Raw genomic sequence first — 24,994 nt, 5'->3', positions numbered from 1 at the left:
AGCAGACTGGGATGATTGGGTAGAAGAGATTGAAAGATGTGAAAGGAATTGTTATCTGTGATCACAAGTCTGTCTGTTAAGACTTCTCTGCAACAATCAAAACAAGAGAATTGAGATGGCGTGGAGGTGACAAAAAAGGTAATATTGGAACCTGGGAGCGGAGTGATAGATGAAAACTGAGATTGAATGGGAAAACCTCGAAGAGCCAATAAAGAATTTAAGTTGCTTGTTATGTTCTTACTGATGGGATTAGTTGTTACAGCTAGACCTTCCGAGGCTCGCTCTGATCTCTCTGACCAAGTTTGGAAGACAGGCCTTGGAGAACACAGGTTCGGGGAACGAGCACCCCTGCTACCTGCCTTCTCAGTGTGTTCATTCTGTTAGTCACATAGTTACACTGCACAGGAGGGGAGGTGGAGCAGGCTAACGTGTTTCTCTCTAAGTCAGTCCCGCTCCAGCGCGGCCAGCGCTGGTGAGATTGCCTGAGAAGCCATTTAGGAAGCCCACACGTGGTGCTCCTTGTTAAGTTAGTTGCTGCCTGGCTCTGCCCTAATTCTGGCATTGCAACTGTGAATTAGCATTTGCTGGGCTGCAGCCTGTAACCCTCTGTGAGCGCCTGTCCTGGGGAGCCCAGGTAGCCCCCGTCGCTGCCCTGTTGCCCAGCTTTTGGTCGGTGCCGAACACCAGTGTGCCGGGCTGCGGGCAGGCAGCCACCAGCCCTGCCGGCGGCTGGGGGCAGCGGGTGCCAACACTGGGCAGTAACTCCCCAGAGAAGACTCTGTGACCGGCGTCAAGCGGGTGAAGCCTTCGCGGCCGTCTGCTCGTTCGCCATCGGCTGCGGTGGCCTCGGGGGCGACCGGCCCGCACCGCCCGAGCCTGGGGCGAGCCGGGGAGGGCGTCGGTGGCGGTCCGGCGCTCCCCGCCCCCGCGGCAGGAACTACATCTCCCAGCGGGCTGCGGAAGGAGGGGCCCGGCCGCCACCTTGCCCCTCTCCCGGCGTGCCGGTCGGCGGCGAGGCGAGGCGAGGGCGGTGCCGGTCCCCGCTCCGGCCGCGACAGGTAACAGCGGGCGGTCGCCGGGCGGGGGTGCGAGGGGAGTTCCGCGGCCGTGCTCCCTCTCCGTGGGGGAGCGGCGCTAACCTCCTTGCCGGTGGGGTTCTGCCTTACCGCGGCCGCCCGGCAGGACAACCGCAGCGCTTAACCCCCCCGGGGCGGGGAGGGAAGTGCCTCGCCTCGCCGGCCGTGACCCGGCGGTAACACCGAGGAGCTCGGCGAAGCGTTGCCCGGGCGGGGGTGTGTGAAATGGTGCCTCTGCCCCCAGCAGTTGGCAGCCCGAGGGATGAGGGGAGCGAAGCGCCGGCCCGGGCTTTCCGTGCCGTAAATAAAAGGACTCTCGCAGGTTATTCTGCGGGCGGCGTCTCCCGCCGGAGCCTGCAGACCGTCGGCACCGAGAGAGAGGGAACGGGGGCTGCTCGCAGCAGGCTCTGCGCCTGTGTGCCGTAAATACTATTGTTTTTATTAAAGAGTGCGTGCCCCTCTGCCAGCTGGCAGCATCGAAATACTGTTAACAATGGGTATTATTAAAGTCTGAATAATAGCAGTGGCCCGGGTGGGGATTTTGGGGCTGATTTGCCAAACAGGAAGGTCCTAATCGGCTTTTCTGGGGGGAGAGTAGATGTGACATTCCCCGACAGCTTGCTTGAGCCAGGGTTTTTGTCCAGCCTAAGGTTCCTGCTAAGCTGGCCTTACTGCCGACAGTACTTATGGAAACAAACAATTTTATTTAGCCTTCGTTGGGAATCTGGCCAGGTTTCCTGGTTTAGTGAGACCAAGTGGCTTTAACTATTGGCATATAAATGGTTTAGTCTGTTTTTTATTTGTTTAGTTTTGGTTTTGTTTTTTTTTTTTTTACTCATCTCTAAACGGGATATGACATTGAACTTTTTTTTTCTCTAATGGGTCATTTGCCAAACCTGGAGATTGTTTGAATGAGTACAGTATACATAGTTCCCTTTGCTGAACAAGCATTTTAGGGATGAGAAGAAAACCTTTTCAGTTTATTGACCGTATTTTGTTGCATAATTGAGCAATCTGCAAAGATTAAGCAAATAATGCCCTCGCTCCTCAAGTTTGGCTCAGTTTGTCAGACTTCAGTTGGGATTGTGATTTTGTTGCCCTGCAGTTAAAACATGTCCTAATCAAGTATGTTGCTTAATTTTTCAGTTCTATTGCAAGCAGTCTGTTTTCTCTTATTTTCATAGCGGAGCTTTACCTAAAATAGGAAAACTTGCCTAGTTGTTGTAGGTGAACGTGGGAGATGGGATCAGTCTTGGGAGGCCCTGCTTGAAATTTACTTCGTCAGCCACAAATGCGGGGTTAGTGTTTTGATTGGCGCTATTCTTTTGAGATGCCATGCATCTCCTCTGAAACGGATATTACTCCTGTCTGAAGTAAGCTAAAACTAAGACCTGAGTGCACAAATTGCTAATGCTTACTGAAAATCGATGGGAGATAGGCACCAAAAGCAATTAGGCAGCTCTGAAAATGAATCCGCTGTTGAAGTTGTCCAAGGACAAGCATTAGATCTTTGTCAGAGCTGAAGTCTTTGTGGGGAAGGTCCTGGCACAGTGTCAAGTTCGTGACTCTCTGTTCTACATCTTTTCCAGTTTGAATTCATGTATAAAGCTTGTGTGTGGTTTGCTTAAACTCTGTTTGTTACTTCTTCTGAATTCTCTTGTTTTTTTCATAGGAGGAGTCATGATGTTGAAGTAAACAATCTGAAATAGAGCACAGTTGGCAATAACCGGTACAGCCTGAATCCACATGCAGTTTGTCTGTATCAATTGCCCAAAAGAGGTTTTGAATTATTAGGTGTTTCAAAAGGCCTTTTTTCTCCCATCTTGATCTACTGTATTTCTTGTATTTGGTCATTGCATAGGGTAATAACATGTTTTCAGCCTGTTTGTTTATTGAGGCTTTCAGCAAAGCTTTCAGACTTTTCATAGTGTTTTTAGACATAGAACTGCCATGTTTTAGTATGGTAAACTCTGTGGAACAAGTTCAGGCTTCTTAGTAGAATATACATGGCCAATTTGTTCTAAGTAATTACAGCGGGTAAATACAAAGGTTTGGGGTAATAATTCCTGAATGATAATAGTCCCAGAAGTTCTTGTTTCTTCAGTAATAGTTTGTCAAGTAATTTGTCGGTGGAGAAGTAGCAAAACAGGGATGGGGGTGGTAGGTGAAGTATAGCTTATAGCTCTAGGCAAAATGAACTGATTATCTTATTCCTATGCACATTTCTTGTATTATAGTTGGAGTATTCAAATTTTGTGGCCAGACAAGCAGAGTCTTTGTGGTAAGAGTGTGCGCTGCTTCGTTGAGCCTGCCAGAGTATTTTTTGTCATGCAATGCACAATCTAGAACCAGGGCAGTCTTCTTTAACGTGCAAATTCCAAACATGGCAAATTGATCTCTAATTACTGTGTAGGTCCCTAAAGAAAAGTCACTTGGAAAGTAGACTGTCTTGCTTCTCTCTGAAGAGCTTTGGTCTGCTTGTAATTAATGCTGAAAATACTTTTTTTCCCTTCTGAATACTACTACTGAAAAAGTCCTGGATTCTCCTTCTGAACATGATATTTTTAATTAAAAGCATCATTGTATATGCAAATAGATGTTTACGTAAATAGTAAAGCACAAAAACCTACTTTTGAAATGGCATTTGCTTTAATATCTTGGCCATGCTAGACAGACCAGGATGGCGAACACAAGGATTTAAATATGTCCTGGATTTTATGGGGTGGGTGGGTTGGTTCGTTGGAGGTGGGGGGGGTTGTATGTTTTTTGTTGTTTCTTTCTTTTTTGTTTTTTTTTTTTTTACACGGCATTATCAGCTTTGAGATATATTCACGCATATTGTTATTGATTAAATACTTTCTGATTGGCAGGGCTGGGAATATTTTTGGGGGGAATTGTGATAGCCATGCTTTGTTAGTTGCTTTTTTCAATAACATATGATGCCGACTTGTAATGCATTTGCCAGAATGAGGAAATTATCTGTGATCACGTATGTGGGGGGGATCCTACGGGGGTAAAGAACAGGAGCTGTTTTCTAGGTTTCTTCTCTGAAAAGTGAGCTGTTCTCCAACATTTCTCCACTTTGTTTTTTTGAAACATCTCGTTTGGAGGTGATTAAGTGTAATCTACAGGAAAAATAAAGGCTTAGCAAACTTTTTTTTGTGTGCTTTCTCTACCTCTAGCAATTCTCATATTTCTTGCACCCAGCAGTTGATTATTTTCTTATTTATTTATTTTATTTTGAACTCTGCAATGAAGACACCCAACTATCGCTCTGTCTGTTTGTTCTGTATGTCCTGGCCGCCCACCACATCTGTACCGTGGGTATGCTTTGCTGTCTAATGCAGGATGAATCTTTCTCTCAGGTTAAATAGCTACATATTATGAATCAAAAATAAAGCTCTGTTGAAGGACCTACTGGTCTTGGCTGCTCCATCATGAGAGTTAATTGTTCTAATCTGGTGGCTACAGGTAGTGCACTTTTCTAGGTGAAGCCCTTAAATCCAAAGAGAACTTAAATATTTAGTTGTTATTAAGAGAGAGATGAAATAGCAAGAATTGTTCTTGTTACATGTTTACTCTGGCACATCCCTTTGGTGTTGCAGTTATTTGACAGAAAATGATGACTACCATCTGTTCCCCTCCTCTCTCATCATTCAAAGTTCCTTTTCTCTTTGAGAATGAAGTCTTCATAGAGAGATAACAAGTTTCTATCTCTTCCTGTTTCCATAGTCACAATTTAAAAAAAAAAATAATTTTTTTCTTTTACACTCTCATACATGTTTTCGTTCATGATGCCCTTACTACTCGGAGTCATGATCCTAATTTAAATTCACAGAGTGCACCTCATCTTGCTGTCTTGCAGGTTGCCAGCAGTTTTCTCTGTCAGTCTTTAGATTCACAATTTCCCTCTCCACACCATCTTTTAATGGAAGGATTGTCTTATACTTTGTTCTTACATAGTTTGGAGTGCAAGATTTCAAACTGTTTGCACTTTGTTTTCCCCCTCTAAGGCACCCCGTATGTGTCAGTTCTGCATGTGTTAATAATTACAGGTTTTAGTAACACAGTTTTCTAACAGTGCTAATACAAAAAGCTTGTAAAGCTGCTAGTTAAAGAAGATCTTTCCCTCTCTGATTTCATGGAAGAATCTTAAGAGAGTTAGACTAATGGAAAATCCCGCAGTACACAGAATGACACAGGCTGTGCCGTACCACCAAGCGGTACGGGATGAATCTAGAGATAAAACCGGGCAAAACATTGGCAATAATACCATGGCAGGGGAGGAAGGCAACCTTTTACTCTTTAGTACTGGAGGATTTGGTGAAGCTAAAAATAGAGCTTGAATTTCCCTTAAGGCCTGAGGAACGATTACCTCAATCTCATTTCCTTTTCTGTAATATCTAACTCTTTTGGTGCATCTGCGTTTTTTTCCACCCCCTTCGTAAAAGGCAGATACTGGCATAGGATGAGGAGGTTAACCTCATTGTTGCTAGAAACTCTGGTGGAAGGCAAAACAGAACAATGTGCTATTCATAATTTCTTTTCAGACATTAGACACTAAATGTTGAAGCAAAGATTGAGATGTTCTTTGGAGTCTGTTTTATTGGACTGTGTCATTTAGTTGGCTGGACAGTGGCTAAGAACTGTTTTAAAAACTTTTTACTGGCATGATAACCTTCCCTTTAACTCCAACATGTGACTTGAGAGAGTTCTGTCTAGGAGACCCAGCTTTCAGCTGTGTTCACCCCCAAGTTGTATGCCAGGGTTCTGTCGCTTCTCGGCATACGTGCAAAAAAAATCCTGTTGTTGTTGGAATTTGAGGGTCGTTAAACAGGGCAAAGGCTGGATAGGATAAATAGGATAAAAATCTTTGCATGATCTAACCTTAATGTTTTAGCTATCAAATGCATTATTATGAAAGTTTAAACAGTTCTTTCACACTTAATTATTGTGACTGAACGGTGCTGATTTAAGAATTCTTTAGCAGCTTTTCTGTCTGTAGAGTCCTACATGGAAATTACTGCAGATGATGTGTAGACCTCCTTTCCCCCAAATTGTGCACATAAGTCACTGGGCCACAGTAACGGGTGTCACACAGATCCGAAGTCGGATTCTGCCAGTTTGTGTTTATGTAGCCCACAGGCTTTTTTCAGACTCTTTGAAGGAAGTGGTTTTTTTCAAGAATAATAGAAGCAAAATAAGGAAAATTGAGATAAACAAGACAAGTTTTTAAGCCGTACAGAAGACTGTGTTGGGCATGGATTTGAAAGAGCAAGTAATGTTGCTTAAGTATGTGTTCTTGTAAACTGAGTATCTTCCTCTTCAAAATATGGCATGCAGTATTTTAAATGACGATTGTGATATGAGCTTTGACTGGCCGGTGGTTGTATAAGTATGCTGCCTCTGGGTGAGGCAGTGGATAACAGTGAACTTAGTCCCATACTACTTTTATTTTATGCTTAGCCAGGCTTGAGTCTCAGTGCCTGCCGGATTTCAGTGTAGTACTGAAGAGATGATAACACTTGACTGTCGTAGTATCATAGGAAAAATCAGGTGCTGAATACTCTGCTGGAATGAAGTGCATCAGGGACTAACTGCTGTAAGTACACGTTCTGGGTGATGCCTATGAGCCTTACATTGGCTCTCTGTTACTGTTGTCCAAGGGGCAAAGCAGGTGAAGAGCTGCAAGGGAGCAGTGCCCCACTGCCGCAGTGATGGAGGCGTGCCCCCCCGCCTGTCCTGGGAGAGGCTTAGTTGTCCCCCTGGGAGAGAAACCCCCTGGGTTTCTCCTTCTTTGGGGAGGTGACCCCTTTCCTTGGTTGTAGTTTTCTAATTAGGTTCTTGCTGTACTGGCTAATTCCTAATTGCGAACAATCTAGAAAAAGATTGTGGAACAGAATGATATCATCTCTTCCTGCTGTTTTGGAGATAGCATTGTGTGCCACCTCCCTATGGCAATAAAAAAATGTAAATGCTAAATTTCTTATCGAGACAAGCCAGAAACTCTGGATTTCTATTTCCTGTCTTTGATTTGCTTCCCTGCGTAGGACGCTTTATTTCATCCGATGCCTACCTCTCCTCGTTTCCTACAATGTTAATGTATCATTTTATGCTCACCTGGGAGATATTATCAGTTGTATGCAAAGCAATTCCTGTGTTGCTAAGCTATTTTGAAGCTTGTCATAATGCTCCATAAACTACATAAATAGGAAGGTTTTCCTATACAAATATCTTCACTTCATGGTTTTCTTCTCTTGCCGGTATTTTATAATGACAAAAATGTGATGCCTGGAGACGGTAGGATGTAGACTGAGGCTGAAGCTTCTGGGGCTGTGCCATGTCTTAGTCCCTTTCAGGCTGTAAGTGCTAGGGGATGCTGTTACAGCTGCCTTGAGTTTTTGAAGTCCTTCAGTGGGTTGTTTTTCCATCAGATCTATTGGGAAGAGTAACCTGCAATTGCTGTTCTTCAGGCGAACTGATCTGTAAACAAAGATGCTGCAGCAGAGGGGTGCCTTTTCAGTAAAACCTAATGGGGGAGTTTATGTAACAGAACAAAAATAAATGGAAACATCACTTCTAAATTGAGCTGTTATTTCTCCTGCAGAGTAATTATTAATCAATAAACCTTGTATCTGACAGCATCAGAGTGTGCTAAGTGCAGTGAGCTACCTTGCAGTCTGCTAGTAAACCAATCTTGGAGACAAAATGTTATTAACTCTAAACCACAATCACAACCACTATGTGTCTGGAAGCAGCATGGTCTTTTAGAGCTTTTCCTTCATCCATGCACTAGCTGTTTTGCACTGATAGGGTTTAATAGCACCACTCGGTGTTGTGGGTATTGTGCATGATTCAAGTTGTAGTAGCTGGGTTGTGTAGTGTTTGGGCCAAAACGGGTTTTCAGATGGAGGGTTGAAAGTCTTTCCAGTTGCTTATTTCTCCAATGACATGTTTCAGATGGATTCTAATGCTGCAAGGCAAAGATGAATGATTACCAGGAGAACAAGACGGGGATTTTATCATTAAGCTATTTCATAGATGACCTCTCTAAAAAATAAATAGCACTGTTGCTGGATACTGATGAAGACGGGGCATGAGGCAGGACATAGCTTTCACGTAAATATTAGTTGTTCTCTTGTTGTGGAGCTGTTAGCTCTGCTGTTAATGCACGAACAGAGGACATGCAAATCAATGCAAACAATGCTGAAAAACAAGTGTTTTCAACAAGGAGCAGTAAGATACTGTAAGAAAGTTTTGGGGTTTTCTTGCGAACAACATATTTCTTGAGATCCACTTGGCCTTCTTCAAGAGGAGCTAGGTTTTGGGCTATTTACTGGATCTATCACACTTCAACATTTTTCTTTCAAAACATGTTTTTAAAGTAGCAAAATGAAAACATTCTTCCTTGGACTCTTTAGGATAAAAGTACCGTCTAAGGTATTTAAGTGCTCTCTACAAACAATATCCACCCTGGAGTACTGCAAAGTCTTGGAGCCTAAGTACTTGATGGTAAAATAAATGGAAATATTTCCTTCTAAGGTCTTGCCTTTGGTTGCATAAAAAGAGGAAAAAGCCAAACAAAAACATGAACTCCCTTTGAAGCAGTCATTTTTAAAGGCAACATGCCAGCATGGTTGCATCAAGAGACTTCAGAGAATAAAAACACCAGCACTTTGTTGTTTACATCTCTGAAAACTGCAAGTATAGAAAAGTCTTATTGTTCCTGCTCTCCTTCCACATTCATGATTCAGTATCGCTTTATTATGGAAGAAGTGTAAGGGGCTAATAACTTCCATCTCACAACAGCGCTGTAGTGATTAGCGGAGGAAATTCTGGTGCAGATGCATCACGACTGAGGCTGCTTTATGCCGTTCAAATAACACCCAGGAGTTTTAGAGAACTAACCTGAAGCGCAAACTTGGGAAATCACTGAGTACGTTTGCTGTAAGTGGTCTCCTCGCAGCACGGGCTGCAGAGGTTAGTAGGAACATGCTGTGTTCCAGTAACTCATCACTAGCAAAACAATCCCTTTGAGTGTGCTATGAACTGGTGCAAGTTAAAATACTGCTGACACACTTTGCCCTTTCTCTTCCTCCTGTGCACTCAGGGAAAAAAAATGTAGCATAGTTGGAGCTCTAGGCCCCAGTGTTTGTTGTAATTAGGAATTTTGCAGGCACTTTCAAAGGACTGAGAGAGATTGAATATAGAGAGCAACTTGGGATCTCTCTTTGTTAGCAAAAAGAATTCCAACCAATATCACAGGCAGCTTCTTCCAAGTCAAAATGACATCTCATGCAAATCAATTTGTTGCTGGCCCCAATTCTCTGCAATAGAAGACAGAACTTTTGTGAAATCTGAAATTGATTTTGGCACTTATTGTTGGATTGTAAACAAGCTCATCCTAAAGTCTGTTTGGAATAAATTGCAAAAATGGATATCTTTTCACATAGTGAGTTCTTTATGTGCACACTCCAGGGCAAAAGCAAAATACACATGTTTGTATGCAATCCCCTCCGTGTCTTCTGCTGCAAAAATTCTGATTTCTCAAGTCCCCTTGAAAGCAAATGGGAGAAACATTTTTGTAGCTCTGGGTACTCCAGTGATGTAGGACATGGAAATTTCTTTCTTGAGAATGGGTTTGGGTTTCTGTTTCTGGGTAAAGCAGTTCTGTGTTAGGTGCTGTGCCTCTGTCACAACGTATCACGGTGCTGATACAGCATACGCCAGGAGGAAGAGTCCTGTTTTTCTAGGTAGTCCAGCCATCCTGCCTGAACAATGGGGCTGGCACTGGGAGCAGCTCTCTCTTCTCTTGGCATGGCTGTTTGTTGTGGGGCTTTGTAAACATACTGAAGTTGGCCAAGAGCGTGAATTTTTCATATGTGATGTTTACATAGTTATGCTGGTGAACCTTTGTAGTCTAGACGTGGCCTGAGTTGCGCTGTAATTTCGGGGAAGTTGCTGTTCTTCTCTGTGAAGGCTTAGTAATAGAAATGCTATCAAATACTGTGTAGGTATTATTTCAATGTAAAGTGCTTTGAGGTTTCTAAAAGCCCCTCCGATTCTGCTTTGCAGTAAAATTTAATTGTGCTCTAGAGGCTCCTAGACTGCATTGGTTTATGTGTTGAGGCAAGCTGAAATTGGACAAACTTTTTAATTTTGGGGTAAGTTATGGCCTGACTGTGCCGGAGGTGAGAAAAGATTGTTGTCTCGTGCTCCAGAGAATATGGTGAAGAAAAACTAGCACCTCCTCAAACAACAGAAATTATGGAAGGACAAGTGAAATGACTAAACAGATCAAGGTCTTTCAGTGCCTATCATTTCCATTTCTCCAGCCTCTGAGGATTAAGGAATTTCAGGTAACTTTTCAAGGCTGCAGCCCTTTCATATGTAAGCAGTATATTTTTGGAGCTTGCTGTCCTATCTGCATGGTGCCTGACTTCTCTACAAACGTTTCAGTGCCTGCTTATTTTGATGGGTTTGTGTATTTATTTATTTATTGTCAGCCAGTAGAAAATTGAACTCAAGAGGCTGACCAAAATATGTCCTGTCACATAAAGGCACCTAGAGACAGGTCAATTTTACTCCTATTATAATCATGTGAGCTGCCACTGACTTGTGTTACAATTCCTGTTTTGATCCAGAAATAGATTTGGCCCATTCTATTGACTATTTGAGCAATTTCAGAGCATCAAATTACTTTGCAGCAGCAAAACCAACAAAACCTTCCAGCTCTGGAGAGAATGGAGACTGTTCTGTGTCATAAACAATACTTGCCCTACAGAAGTTTTTAAATACTTCATGTCCTATCAATTCCCCAGCAAAAGTGTGTTTGAAGCACTACATTCTTTAAAATGATGCATGAAAGTGATGACAGTACTGTTCCCCAAACCACCTTACAAATATTTCTCATACTTAAAGAGAAGCTTGAAAACATTAATTATTAGAGTCAGAGTAACTATTTTTTCTACTTGCAGTTCAAATATATTTAAAATGGATTTTTTTTTTTTGTTAAGGTGTTCTGTTTGACTAAAGCACAACAGCCCTGCAGTTGGTTTGTGCAGATATGCTGTGAAATCAGGTTGCTGTTCACTTTAACATAACTTTATCACTTGCACAAGGGTGTTTTAGAGCCAGGAGAGCATGCATATGGTCTTTTGTTTTCTCTTTAAAACAGCTGAGAGGGAGAAAGAAAGGGAAAGTCTTTCTACCCCTTTGCACTGCTGTTCAAGGGTTATGTAAATATATCCCTGCCCTGCTCCCCCAGGCTGACTGGGAGGGACAAGGCGGCTGCCCTCATGCTCTTCACTTTTTATTCTCTGTATATGTCTTGGAGGTTTCTTCCTTCCAAATTTATAATAATGGATACATGAGCCTTACTGAAGAAATGCCATGCTTTGGAATTTGTGGGAAATCTAGAGCTTCAGAGGAAGAGAAAGCATTAAACTTGAATTATATTTACAGTCACCTCCTTTACTGTTGAAGTTTAGCAGCAGTCAGTGGCCACTGAAGAAGCCAACAGGGCGTGTTTAATCAGAGGACTAATTACCAAACCATGTGATCTCTTGACTTGCTTTGAGTACTGTTTTTACTAAATGCTTTTATGTAAAACACTTAATTCCTCCCTTTTTGAGTTGCATAGGTTAAAACATCCTATTTCTGAAATTTTACAGAAGTGTTGATGTCCTGTGAGTGACAGAACATCATGTAGATCAAATCTTATCTTAAGAAGCGAATAAACTTCTATATTCTTTATAAAGTAAGTCGCATGTCTCTGAATTATGATTGGGCTTACCAGTGTTCTGTTCTTCTCTTGCAGGCATTATGCTGCTCGAAGTGTTCCTGGTTCTGGGGGCAGTCATCGTCTACTTTCTGTTTTCCAAGAAGAAAGAAGAGACGTTACCCTTCAAAGAGGGATGGTGGGGCAAGGGAGAAAAGCCTGACACTGAAGAAGATACAACTATTCGGCCATTTAAGGTGGAAACTACAGAAGAAGAGCTGAGTGTAAGCAAATATTTGTACTGGGGAAAGAGAAGTAAAAAATGGCCAAATAAATGCAGAACTTGTTTGGAAGTAATTTTTAAATTGAACCCATAGTTACGTTTATGAGAATGAGCAATGATATCCAGGACTTGGAGGAAGGGATTTTTCACTACTTCAGAAGATAGGTATGCATAAGCAGATTTCACATCCTGCTATACAGTTTTGTTCTCAGCTGGCTGTTGCAAGATTACTAGTAAATAAACCCATTCTGTAAAGCCTAATAAACATAAAAATCATATTACAGATTACTCAACTCTGTGTTCCTCTTTGTGCACCTTCCTCAGTTTGATTGTGTAGGCCAGAGTAAGAACAATGTCTTTTTTTTATTTTTTTCTTTCAAAAGCAATTATGAATATCTCATTTTCTTGACTGCTTTATATTTGCAGCTGTGTTGGATGCTGATTCTTCTGTAATTAACGATCTACTTTGGTCAACACTAATACCACAGCAGTAATTACAGTAAACACACAGATTGCAGAATTTTTTAGATAGCAAGACTCCGATTGTGTATGTTTAAGTCAGGGATTGCACAATTTCATAGATCTGTGTGGAGTAGCGGTTCAAGCAGTATTCAGGGGATTGCTCATATTATTAATTTACAATGGATTCCTATTCTCAGTGAGGCCTGGGTTTTTTTGTTTTTTTTTAACACCGTTTGCCCTCCTTAGTAATATCAATGGGTATTTATGTCCAATATGTTTTCCCCTTACGCTGCAGACACAAAGCTAGATAATTTCTAATTTACAGGTATTTTTGAAACACACAATTCTGTATTATGACAGCTATTGCAACATAATCCATCAGTAGAAAAATGTTTCTAAATAAATGTTTACATAAACTGGAGTTAAAATTTACGCTAGCGTACATTACTAAGGTATTTTTTAAAAGGCGTTGAGCATAGGCAGAAAGCATGTATGTAAAGACATGTTAAAAACGTCATTTAAAAATCCATGCTTTCTGTATACCTTAAATGCCGAAACCAGTGAGCTTACATACTAACATCTTGCCTAGACTGAGACTGCCTGTTCAGTGCGAGGCATGAGCGAGTGCATACACCTAACTCACGTTAGTCAGAATGAGAGCTACCTCTATCGTTGTATTCGAAAATGCTGTTCAGGTTTAAATCCCACAGAGGTTTGAGCAGGATTAGATTTCCACACCTGCCTTCCACCCTCAATTACTCTGTCGTTCTGTTCGCAGCAGGAAGAGGCTCTTGGCTGTTGTTCCCTGCTGAGTGATTTTGGACTCATTTTGCAGTATCATCAGCATCCCCTCTAACCTTGAACTGCAGTAGGAAGGTCACCTTAATAGATACTCTAGATTGGGAAACTTTCACTCCAGTCTAGTTTCAACAACTTGGTAGCCATTCTAATCCTTCAGAGAGTTTCCCAGTGAAGACATCCAGCCGCTCGGTTTGGGAAAGGAGAGCAAAACGTTTGGGCCAGATCCATGCATTGATTGTGAGGTTGGGCTCACAGGTAACCTGGGGAGCAAAGTACCGTAGAAAGGCAACAAGACTTACGCTGTGAAGCCCCAGGGGTGTCAGAAGAGTGTATTGTCCTCTGGTTATCAGCCTGGCAAGCAGGTTGGCCAGCCCTGCAAAACAAATTGAGAGAGAGAGAGACTGTTAAGAACAGCTGTAAATGGAAGAGGAAGGAGGCCATCTGTAGGAGAAAAAGAACTGGAACAGCTGATGGAGCATCAGCAAAATGCACAGGTGTCATTAGAGATGTTATTTTCATTGTTCTCGTTTCACTTGTGAATAACTAGAAACCATGCACAGTAGAGCCAAGATGGCAGACACAAGTGCTTGTAATGTCTCTTCTTTCTTTTTCTGTGTAGGACTTATTTAGGAGACTTGACCAGGCTCGATTCACTGAGCCACTGGAGCACAGTTGCTTCCACTATGGGACTAACTCGGTGTATCTTAGGAAGGTTGTCTCCTACTGGAAGAACCAGTTCAACTGGAAGAAACAAGTTGAAGTCCTCAACAAGTACCCACAATTCAAAACTAAGATTCAAGGTGTGTGTCTTTTTCCCTTAAAAAAAATAAACAGACAGTAATACATAATATTGTCTACAAGGGATCTCGGTGGTAGGAATGCTATGGTTGTGTTGCATGGGCCTTCCCTCCCTGGCTGCCATGGTGTGGATCATTGCCTCTGCTGCTGAAGCAGCAAGAAACTCCTTCATTGTAACTGAAGCCTTTAGGACAAGGAATGACAAATGGAATTCTCTTGTGCATGGATGGGTTGTCAGCTGGTGTTAACAGGAGCCAAGCGCAGGCATTTGGAAAAAGAACTGGATCTTAAGATGTACACATGCTCCCTGATTTGCATGCAATCACGCATGCAAGATGCCTCCTCTTGCTTCATGTAGTTCCCCAGCTGCTGCTGTCATGGTGATGCCGTCAGTCTGGCAGCCCTCCTCAGCAGGGTGTGCTCCTGCTCAGGTTGTCCCTGCTTGGCAGGGCAGATGTGCTCTGCTGCACCATTTCAAGCATTCGTAAGTCTAGAAAGGCAGAACGCTTTTCCCTTGGGGTTGATGTGCTGTCAGGTGTGAGTGAATGGTTTGTCTTTCCATCCAAAGCACAGACACCTTTTGAAAGAGGCCATTCAGCTAAGGTCTGCCGGCCTGGGAGCTTGGTCAAACTACGTTTTTAATGCTTGAATTAGGTTGTGCTTGGGTCATTTGGGGGTACGGTTGTAGATTTAGAGCACAGCAGGCAATCGTCTCACACGATGGCAAAATTCAAGCTTGAGAGATTATGCTATTACATTTTTACTTGCACCCTTAATTGTACGTTATTTCAAATGGGGCAGTTCACCATAATATTTAAAATGGATTTGGGGCAATAAATGGTTGTTACATAGTGGTTAGAACATAAAGATTTATTTAAGTGTATAAAGTGTGGTTAGTGCTAAAAAAGATAAAAGCAAAAAGTCTTCCCTTAAAAAAGAAAAAAAAAAGTACCATCTGAGATAAGAAAGGGAAAAGAAGCTAAGGACAATGCACTGTGTATAGCAATAGGAAGAGAAACTTCAACATTAGGAATGATTACAGAGATGAGCCATGAAAAGATGAGATCAAACATGCTGTATATCAGATTCCTAGCTTCTGTCATCACTTGAAAGTTTTTCTGAGAATACAGAAATCCACAGAATTGTCAAGGATGTGGAAATCTCAGTCAGTGAAATGAGTGGGATTGCTGGTGAGCTGCAGTTGATGTGAACAAAATGTGCTTAAATACATCAAGAAGTGAGGCATTCAGGCTCTAATAAAAGCAAATTATTGTTTCCTAGAAAGCAAAGCCCTGAATGGGTTTGAGGAAAAGCAGGTCACCTGGAGCAACTAGTGCAACGCTGTGTGAAGCCTACTGCTTCACAAATAGGACTGCAATTTTAACCTTTTTATTTAACAATGAGGAGACCGGTACAAGAACATAGTTTCCTGTTTTGATTTACTCACTTAAAGAGATACTGAAAGCTTTGGACAAAAGGTAGAAAAAAAACTACAAAATTGAACACTAACTCTCTTTTAGCAAGGCATGTTTTCAGATCTTTGATGCAGCATGATTGGTTTATCAGCAGTTAAGATGTGTGAATTGACTACAGGAGGCCTCACAGACAGAGTATAATTACTGAAGGCTTTTAAAATTCCTTTTGCTGTGACATAAACAGCTGGAGACAGAAGCTAGATGCGTTCAAATGGAAAGTAAGGTGCTGCTCCAGCATTGAGGTGCTGGAGCAGGTCCAGAGAAGGGCAACAAAGCTGGTGAGGGGTCTGGAGCACAAGTCTTATGAGGAGCGGTTGAGGGAGCTGGGGTTGTTCAGCCTGGAGAAAAGGAGGCTGAGGGGAGACCTTATCGCTCTCTACAACCTGAAAGGAGGGTGTAGAGAGGTGGGGGTCGGACTCTTCTCCCAAGTAACAGGCAATAGGACAAGAGGAAACAGCCTCGAATTGTGCCAGGGGAGGTTTAGACTGGATATTAGGGAAAATTTTTACACTGAAAGGGTTATCAAGCATTGGAACAGGCTGCCCAGGGAAGTGGTTGAGTCACCATTCCTGGAGGTTTTTTAAAGATGGGTAGACATAGTGCTTAGAGATATAGTTTAGTGATGGTTTTTGTCAAAGTTAAGTTGATGGTTGGGCTAGATGATACGAAAGGTCCCTTCCAACCTATGCGATTCTATGATGATTCTATGATTCTAAGGCATGCACAAAACAAGGAAAGTGATTAGTGCCCCCAAACAAACAGGTGCTAGTTATGATGGATTCCCTATTTCTTGATGTCTTCAAGTTGCAATTGTATGCCTTTCCGGAAGAAATATCTGTGGTTGGCTGAAGCCTATCTAGTGCCATATAGGGACATTTGGGTAAAATTTAAAGGCACTTGGACTAAATGATGTAATCGTCTCTTCTGCCTTTAAGGTGTGTGAGTCACTGTGTTACCGTTAGTAGATGGCTTCACTTCTATGTCTTAATTTGCCAATTTATTTTGAAACAGAAATGCGACGACCTCATTTGGCTGTTGTGCTGCTTAATTGCCCATTATAAAGTACTTTAAGGTCCTTGGATAAATGGATCCAGAGAAGTGCAGCGTGTTTGCATGCTCACTAAAAAAGGACTTCAGAAAAGATTTATTCATAATCTGTTCTGAGATTAATTTCAGTTTCATGGTAAATTTGGGCATGTTAATTAATTATTTTATTTTTGCAGGCATTGATATCCATTTTGTTCACGTAAAGCCTCCTCATTTGCCTGAAGGCCAGTCTGCAAAGCCATTATTAATGGTTCATGGTTGGCCTGGCTCATTTTACGAGTTTTACAAAATCATCCCTCTCCTGACGGATCCTGCAAGCCACGGCCTCAGCGATGAACATGTTTTTGAAGTCATTTGCCCATCTATCCCTGGTTATGGTTTCTCAGAAGCACCCCACAAAAAAGGTATGATGTATGAGAAGAAAGTGAGCTAACAGAGGTCTTGTCTGTTAGTGAGAGGGCGAGTGAGTGAGCGCCTCTTAGCAGAACAGTAACTCCTGCCTCTTGTTTGCCCAGTGTAGAAACAAACATCCTGTGTGTCATGTGGGAAGAGGGAGATAACTATGTGACTTCAGGTGACACCATTGATCAGTTTCAGGAGCAATGTATAGATAATTTACGAATTACTATAAAAAGTTATGAAGTGATAACTCATGAATGGTAATTGAGTTAATGAATTGTGTGGGGGTGAGTAGGAAGGGTAAAGTTAATTTGTCATTGTTTCTTTTGGATGTTTTGAATCCATATTCAACAGCATTACACAGGTAGTTGAGAAACAACAGTTGATGCAAATCCATTCGTGCATCTACATGGTAGATTGCAGCCAAATACCTGCTTGTTCATCTCGTGCTCTGAATTGTACCAACACAAGCTGCAACAAATTGGAGCAATGTAGTATTTAAAGTGATACTGAGTTTAGTATTTAATTATATGTGCAGGTGAACAATGTGGGGCAGGTTGGTTTCCAAGTTTCCAGCTATCATTAAGATCAGACTCTGCTCATGGTAGACAAAATGGAAACGCTGCCTGGGCAATGCCCAGTGCCCCTGATAGGGCTCAGCTGGAGTATGGCTATAGTTTAAAGGGAGTCTGGCAACCCCTCAGTGGGGCAAGTGTGTGGGCAACTGGTGGGGTTAGGAGAACACTAGTCAGCAACAAAGGCTGGATTTTCTCCTCATGGTTTCTGCTTGCTCTCTAGACCTTCCCTGGATGATGTGATAAGGGTTTCCATATAGTCTGTCAGACAGGCAAGGAAAAATGGACTTGTAGCTTTTTAGGAATTTGAATGTTGCTTTTATGGGGAAAATAAATGCTGCAGAGTCAGAAGTGTAGCTGGAATTAATGCAACCGGTGGTGTGGTTTTGGTTTTTTTTTCTTTAACGCAGACTTTAATTCTGTAAGTGCCGCTTCTGTGTTTTATGAACTGATGCTCAGGCTGGGATTCAACGAATTCTATGCACAAGGTGGTGACTGGGGCTGGCTCATCTGCACCAATCTGGCCCAGATAGCTCCCACGTGAGTATCCCTTTGGTACAGTGCTGCACGGCTAGCATGCAAGCTGGCTTATTCTTTGAATAGTTATTTCTTGTGCATGTGAGAGTCCCTGTCCAAGTCCTCATATGAGCACTGTGTATTTTCTCTCTACAGTGCTCAGTGTTAAGCAGTGATCCAGAATTACATACCCTAGTTTATACTACATACCTGTTCTTTCAAACAGTTGTACAGTAGTTTTGTAATGGCCCCCCTGGGGTCTGGAGTGAGATGAGTACTTGTAACAAAAGGAGGATTTGTGACTTAGTGCCCAGGAGCATGTGCTGATTACTGTCGCTTGCCCCTTTGACTTGTCATTTTTGTGTGAAAAGCCACACTACAAAGTACAGCTAAGGTCATGATGTAATTAGCAGGTCAGAATTTAAGTATCTCCATTTTTGTTAATAACATTTTAAATATAACAACTTTGAATCATGCTTTATTTTTGTTAATTTATGGGGTTTTTCTGTTTTTATCTTTAGCCATATGAAAGGTCTCCATTTAAATCTAGCCTCGGTTACAAACATGGGCTTCATTCACCTGCTCTCCATTCTGCTGGGCCGCTATCTTCCAGGGCTCTTCGGTTTCCAGGATGAAGACGTTAGGCGGATGTTTCCCTTCCTGAAAAAAGGGCTCTACAGGATCTTGTTGGAGTCTGGCTACGCTCACATACAGGCTACAAAACCCGATACTGTTGGTAAAACAAACAAACAAAACCTTTTGAGCTCAGAATACTTAGTCTGTTCGTTTTAATTGTACTTTCATAGAAACAAAACATACTGCTTAAAACATGCAAAAAATCAGGGTTTTTTCAGCAAAATGGAAGTAGGAGTGTTAGAGGTTTTAAAAGGTGGGCTCCTTTTCTGTATCCAAGTCAGAAAAGGTTACAGAGGGGTATGTAGTATTACACTCACTTTTGCATGCAGAAGCGGTAAATCTGCACATCAAAATTGAGCATGCTCCAAGTGCCACTGACCTCATTTTCAGTTTTCATAAATAGTTTATTTAATACTTTTCCACTTTTGCTATCACTGGGGACTGTAATTCTATTTCAAATGCAGCTATGCTAAAAGCAAAAGATAGTTTCATCACGAAGAATGGATCGCATTCAAATGATGTAAACTACAAGAAGCTTTTAGCTGTCTCAGCACACAGTGTAACTTATTTATAGGGATAAGTAATACCTGAAAAGTAAAATCAAATTTAGTTCTTACTCATTGTTCTGAATCACTTACAGACTTTCAAGGAAAAAAGACAAATGTACCTAAGAACATTCCTTCTAGAGCTAGTCACTCAGATTACTTAACTGCTTGAAGTATCTGAGTGTTAAATGTTTCTATTTTAAAAGACATCTTTTGCAACTGAATTGGACAACTGACTCAAGAATACTGAATATATTCTAGTTTAGTAGCAATTCACTTGTGGATTTTATTAAAAACATAGCTAAGGAAACTCATTCTTAATGGTTTTCCATAAGCTTACTTACAGAACCAGGTACATTCTTAAAATGTGTAGGCAAAATTATAATTTTATGGATTTTAAATAATTTTGCTTCCTTTGAGTTTTGGTTTCTAAAAATTACTAGTCTCCAATTCCTTTTGTGCTCTAAGAAAAGATGGGGAAGCTGGTAGCTGAACGATGCCTAGTCATGCTTCTTCTGCTGTGGTTTTCTGGATGATTCTTGTCCCTACCAGTAACGTGTGGTCTGTCAGAGTGGACTGCGCAGACTGGGAACCAGCAGCCAGTTCATGTTTTGGGAGCTGGAGCGTTCTTGCAATTTTGAGGCCAAAGAAGAGAGAAGCATGGCAGGTTTCCGTGGGGAAAAAGACACTCTGAAGATGGGAGCATAAGGTAGCTGGAGGAAGCTCGGCCATGGAGGCTATCACAGCCTTCCTGAGACTTACGGTGGTACAGGGCTACCTTGCAAGCTGTCCTAAGCAAGGAAGTTGTCTCTGGCTCTTGAGATATACTGTGCTTGCTAATACTATACTCTGGATTGCTTCAGAGCTGGCTTTTGATCAAAGTGGCTTGCATGGATTTGATTTTACTTATTCTTTGGGAAACCTGCATGGAGCGTGGGTTCATTTTCAGCCGACTGAAATAGGCAGCGCCTGTATTTAAAGTACTGTTAGGATCGATGTCAAATTTTCCTACATGTAAACCGATGTACTCTTTGTTCACAGTACGTATATGAGAACAGGCTGTTACTCGTCTAGTTCTGCAGATCTGGAAAGCATGCTCAATATAACTTTTTCAAACACTCTCTATTTCATTTGTCAGTGTTAGTTGTCTGATAACTGAAACTCAACTGTCATGTTTAAATAGCAATTACTGAAGAAATTGTGCTAGCTGCAGTGTTAGGTATCTTTCAGGAAGGTTGGGTTGCATGGGTGGAACTTCAGATATATTGCTGTTCCTCAGGAAAAGCTTTTTCTATGGGTTTGGTTTTTTTTTTTCTGAGCAGCTGGGACAGTTTATGGATCCTGTATTTCACAGCACTAGGATGTATTCGCAAAGTTCCAGCTGCAGGTGTGGTTTTTCTGTCCAAGCAAAACAAACTATAAAAAGTCTGTTCAGCCTTGTTCTGTGTGGAGGCAGTTGGCTATTCCTAATTCAGAAGATGGACCATTTAATACAGCCTTGCTCTTCCTTAATGACTCTAATAATCCTTAAAATGTTTTTGCTGTTAGATAATGGTGCAAATTCTCCTGGTCCTGTAATGCTGTTTAATATGTGACAACTTCCAGATTAATGGAAGCAAACCCTATTTGGCACATAGAGCTTAATCTTATTAGTTTACAAGAAAAAAAAAAGGCCAGCAGAAATCCAATACTGTTACATCAGTTCAAAAAACATACAGTGTGAGCTAATGCAGAGCCTGTTGGTTTGCAGATATACTATCAGTTTATGATTCAGCAATAAATGTCTCCAACTTGCTCTACTATTTTACTTATTTATTTAAGAACACAGCTGCTGGAATAGCTTTGTAAAGTTATCTACCCTGTATTATAATGGGCTGCTTTTATAACAGTCTGAGTTCAGTTGTCGGATATCAAGATTTTAGTTAAATTTTCCTCCTCCTTTTCAGGCTGTGGTTTGAATGACTCTCCTGTAGGGCTGGCCGCATACATCTTGGAGAAGTTTTCTACATGGACTGATCTGGAATTCCATAATTTAGAGGATGGAGGACTAGAGAGGTAAGCGTTTCCTCTTATGCCATTTTGGACGAGGTGACTAAGCCCAGAGCTGAAGAATTTTGTCTGAATTGATCGCCTCACATCTTGTAGGGAGCCTGTAGTGCACAAATGGTGCAGTGCTGTACTACAGCACGCAAATAGGCAATGAAGGCTGATGTACGCCCTTCCCACTTTCATCTCCTAGAAAAGAGATACACCCTGCAACTTCTGGGGGTTAAAAACTGACTTAGGTGGAAGAATCTCAGTAGGACAGAAAAACAAAAGTTTAACCTACATTAAGATGCTGGGAAACAGAACTTGTAATTAATTTCAATACTTAACTGTCCATGAATTTGCTTTAAATTGATTAGTATTGCTTCATCTACCAGCTGTTTGCTAACAAAGGATCATTCTTAGTGTGCAGCAGAAATCTGAGATGAAGTCCCCTTTGAAAAGTGCTGAGGTACCTGGCAGGAGTGGAGCGAAGCGAAGGGCCATGTTATGAAAAGGTCCAGTGCCAGTGGACCTGAACAGAATGTCTGCACTGTGTACAGCTGATAATTTGATATGAAACGTGCGCTGTTTACAGAAGCGCATGTTGATGCGATGGCTCTATTGAAGGCTCATGGTAGCCATTCAAATTATGAATAATAAACTGTACAAGCTGTTTCCATGCGCTCTTCTGCTCGTACCCTCCCAGTCTGGAGGACAGTATAGACAGCTATGCTGGGGCATAAGGTGCTTGTTGGACTCTGCCTTACGAGTAGGAGTTAAAATGTCACTTCCCAGTTTGTGTCTGAAAGCCTTTAACATGCTTATTTGGCTACTGACAGACAGAAAGGCAGTAACACACTTCTCAACTCTTTTCCTAACCAAGTTAAGTATTTTTTCCTTGTAACCAAACCAAAGTCAAGTCTCTGCAAAAGTAATGCAAAGTGGTATTCAGTACTAACTAAGCAATCTCTGGGCTTACCTATTCAGGAAGTTTAACCTGGATGATCTGCTCACCAATATCATGATCTACTGGGTGTCAGGCTGTATAGTCTCCTCAATGCGTTTTTACAAAGAAAATTTGCAGAAGGGGATAGGCAAACAGAAACATGAAAGGTAAGTGGGTTTTTTCTTTAAATGTTTTGCCCTGAACTTAATTTTATGGTTGCAGACAGGTTGTTTATGTCTTATAACTGCTGCAAGTTTGTGAATGCTGAGGAAAAGCAATGCTGTATCACACTGTTCCTCAGCAGGACAGGTCTGTTAGTTGAGGTACTGTGTTGCGCCTGGGAAACACGGTAATTAGGTAAGAATCCTGAACCATCAATAAGGAAACTCTGACGAGGTACTGCTTGAGGACCTCTCATTTGTGGTGTATCCAACTAGGGGAAAGCATGTGCAAGTACTTCCAGATTTTACTTCAGTTACCAAATTAGCCTGTGACTGAGTCATGCAGTCAGTTTTGTTTATAGCTTATTTGGTTCTAGTACTTTTTTGGACACAGTTTGCCTATTTCTGCAAAAGATTTAAGTCCTACCTTTGGAAGCAACTTCAGTATACTGACAAACTGCATAATTTTAAAGTCATTAAGACTGATATTCCTGCTGCGCAGACATTTAAGACAGCAGCTTGGTTGTGTATACTTGTGTCAGCTTGAGTATTAGTGAAGGCTTAAACCTGCCCTGAGGTATTTGCAGCCACAGCTCAGTGCTATGGTATTTATTTAGCTGTGAAATGATGCTCCCAGGAAGCTGACTCAGTTCTTGAAGCTGTTGTGGCTACACTGTGGGCAGCATCCTGCTCCAGTTCTGCCTACATGAGATGAGCTCTATGAGCTTCTGTATGCCTAGAGGAAAGAGTCTCAAAGTCCTACATAAAATTAGGCACCCTGTTTTCAGGCTTCCAGGGGTGACATGCCCAAGAATTTTTCTATCTAAATTTTAAAGTCAGGCTGCACTGTCAGAAGTGCCAATGTGCATGGGACATTTAAACCTAGAAAATACTGCTCTGTTTATAGTAAGTGCAGATTGTTCCACTTTCTAAGGTACTTTTCCCCTTAAATCCAGTTGCTTCCCTACAATTATTAATGTGCAGAATGTTCTGTAGAGTACAAGAGGTACTTTACAGGGTAGTCTCACGTTCAGAAATATTTCCTCTGAACTAGTCTAGATTTATTTTGCAGCAGTTCAAGATACTATTTCCCCTGCCCTACCCTCCAGTTGTCCTGACAGGCTCAACACGTTCTAGTTGTAATCTTCACTGTAAATCTCTCTCTAGCCCTTGTCAGATTGTGTGCTTTCCCCTCAATACATGACTCTTGTGCCCTGAATGCAGCATAAGGAAACTTGATACAAAAATTAGAAATTTTATTTCTTTTTTTTCCTTCCCAGGAATGGGAGTATTGTTGTTGAATGTTCAAACTTAGGATTTGGAAGTCAAATTTTAATTGCCTAACAGTGTGCCCAACTGTTTAAGAACAATATTTCCATGGGATTTTCCATTTCTTGCTGAGTTAAGTCTTTGAAAGATTGAAATTATTCTCTCTCCTCTCAGGCTCACAGTACAAGTACCTACTGGCATTGCCTCCTTCCCTAATGAACTCGTACACACACCCCAGGCTTGGGCCCAGAAGAAATACACCAACATAGTTTCCTTCCATTTCATGCCTCGAGGTGGCCACTTTGCAGCTTTGGAGGAACCTGAACTTCTTGCTGAAGACATTCTGCAATTTGTTGGGAAAGTAGAGAAAGAGCAACTTTGGAGAAAGAAAGGAGACTAACTCTCCTAACAGCCAGCAGAATAATTGCTTATAGCTTAGCACAGGTACAGGCCTTACTAAAGTCTACTATAATCCATGTAATTAGATCTTATTCTTGACCAGATGTGAGAGAGGACAGCAAGAAAAATGCAGTATATCTCAATAAGATATTGCCATGGAGACGTACAGATTTTGGGGTGGTTAATTTTGTTCAGCTAGGCTAAGAAGGTAGCATGAAGACTACTGGATTACTTTCTCCCCTAAGCACAGACTTCTAAAATCTGTTCTGTAGTGTTCCTAACTCTTGCTTTGAAATTGAAGAATAGACCTTACAACTAGCAACATAACTAATAACAGTTTAACTGTTATGAAAGTCTTTTTTTCATGGCAGTAGTAAAACTTGAGTTGGTGTAGGTGTGAGGTTCCTCATGTAAAGAATGGGGAACAGCCTAGCGAGACCTAACTGGCATGAACGCATCAGTTAATCAGTCAGCAACAATGATCTACAGTACCTTTAAACTAGCCAGCTGCCTGCTGCAGGCTGCCTTTCTCTTCAAGCCTGGGCTGTTAAGCAGCTTCCTGGCTGTGAGGAAGCTCAGCTCCCCTGCACCAGGCTCCTGGGACAGCAATATGTGAAGAGCAGCTGAAACACGCAGGTGCCTTTAGCTCAGACCAGAAGGAGGGGTTGGGTGGGAGTAATTATAGCCCAGGCTCCTCTTAACTAAAATCATAGTCCTGTATCAGCTCAAAACACTGTGGCTTTGCACAGCTTCTGCAGAGTATTGTGTATACTTCTTATTAAAGAATAAAAATTTGATTAATTAAAAATTAAAAGAAACTTGCATTAAAATTTTGAATAATACCTGTATGTTTTATTA

At 41.7% G+C, this 24,994-nt stretch overlaps 2 protein-coding genes across 2 annotated transcripts in view; one reads left to right on the top strand and one right to left on the bottom strand.

Annotated features, from left to right (window-relative positions):
- The first annotated feature begins 806 nt into the window (after positions 1-806).
- EPHX1 (epoxide hydrolase 1) lies at positions 807-24,932 on the top strand. Its single transcript, XM_063328199.1, has 9 exons — positions 807-1,058; positions 11,896-12,080; positions 13,962-14,142; positions 16,839-17,066; positions 18,047-18,176; positions 18,674-18,888; positions 21,280-21,388; positions 22,349-22,474; positions 23,912-24,932. Exons 2-9 carry the CDS (start codon positions 11,901-11,903, stop codon positions 24,135-24,137), a joined length of 1,395 nt encoding a protein of 464 aa, XP_063184269.1. The 5' UTR covers positions 807-1,058; positions 11,896-11,900; the 3' UTR covers positions 24,138-24,932.
- Positions 13,505-24,994, bottom strand: part of TMEM63A (transmembrane protein 63A) — a 54,560-nt gene continuing 43,070 nt past the window's right edge. Inside the window, exon 28 of the mRNA XM_063328196.1 lies at positions 13,505-13,715. The gene's annotated coding sequence lies outside the window, so the exon portion shown is untranslated. The remainder of the gene's footprint in view (positions 13,716-24,994) is intronic.

Source organism: Chroicocephalus ridibundus, chromosome 3, assembly GCF_963924245.1.
Source record: "Chroicocephalus ridibundus chromosome 3, bChrRid1.1, whole genome shotgun sequence".
Lineage (NCBI taxonomy): Eukaryota > Metazoa > Chordata > Aves > Charadriiformes > Laridae > Chroicocephalus > Chroicocephalus ridibundus.
This window is presented reverse-complemented; position numbering and strand designations above follow the sequence as displayed.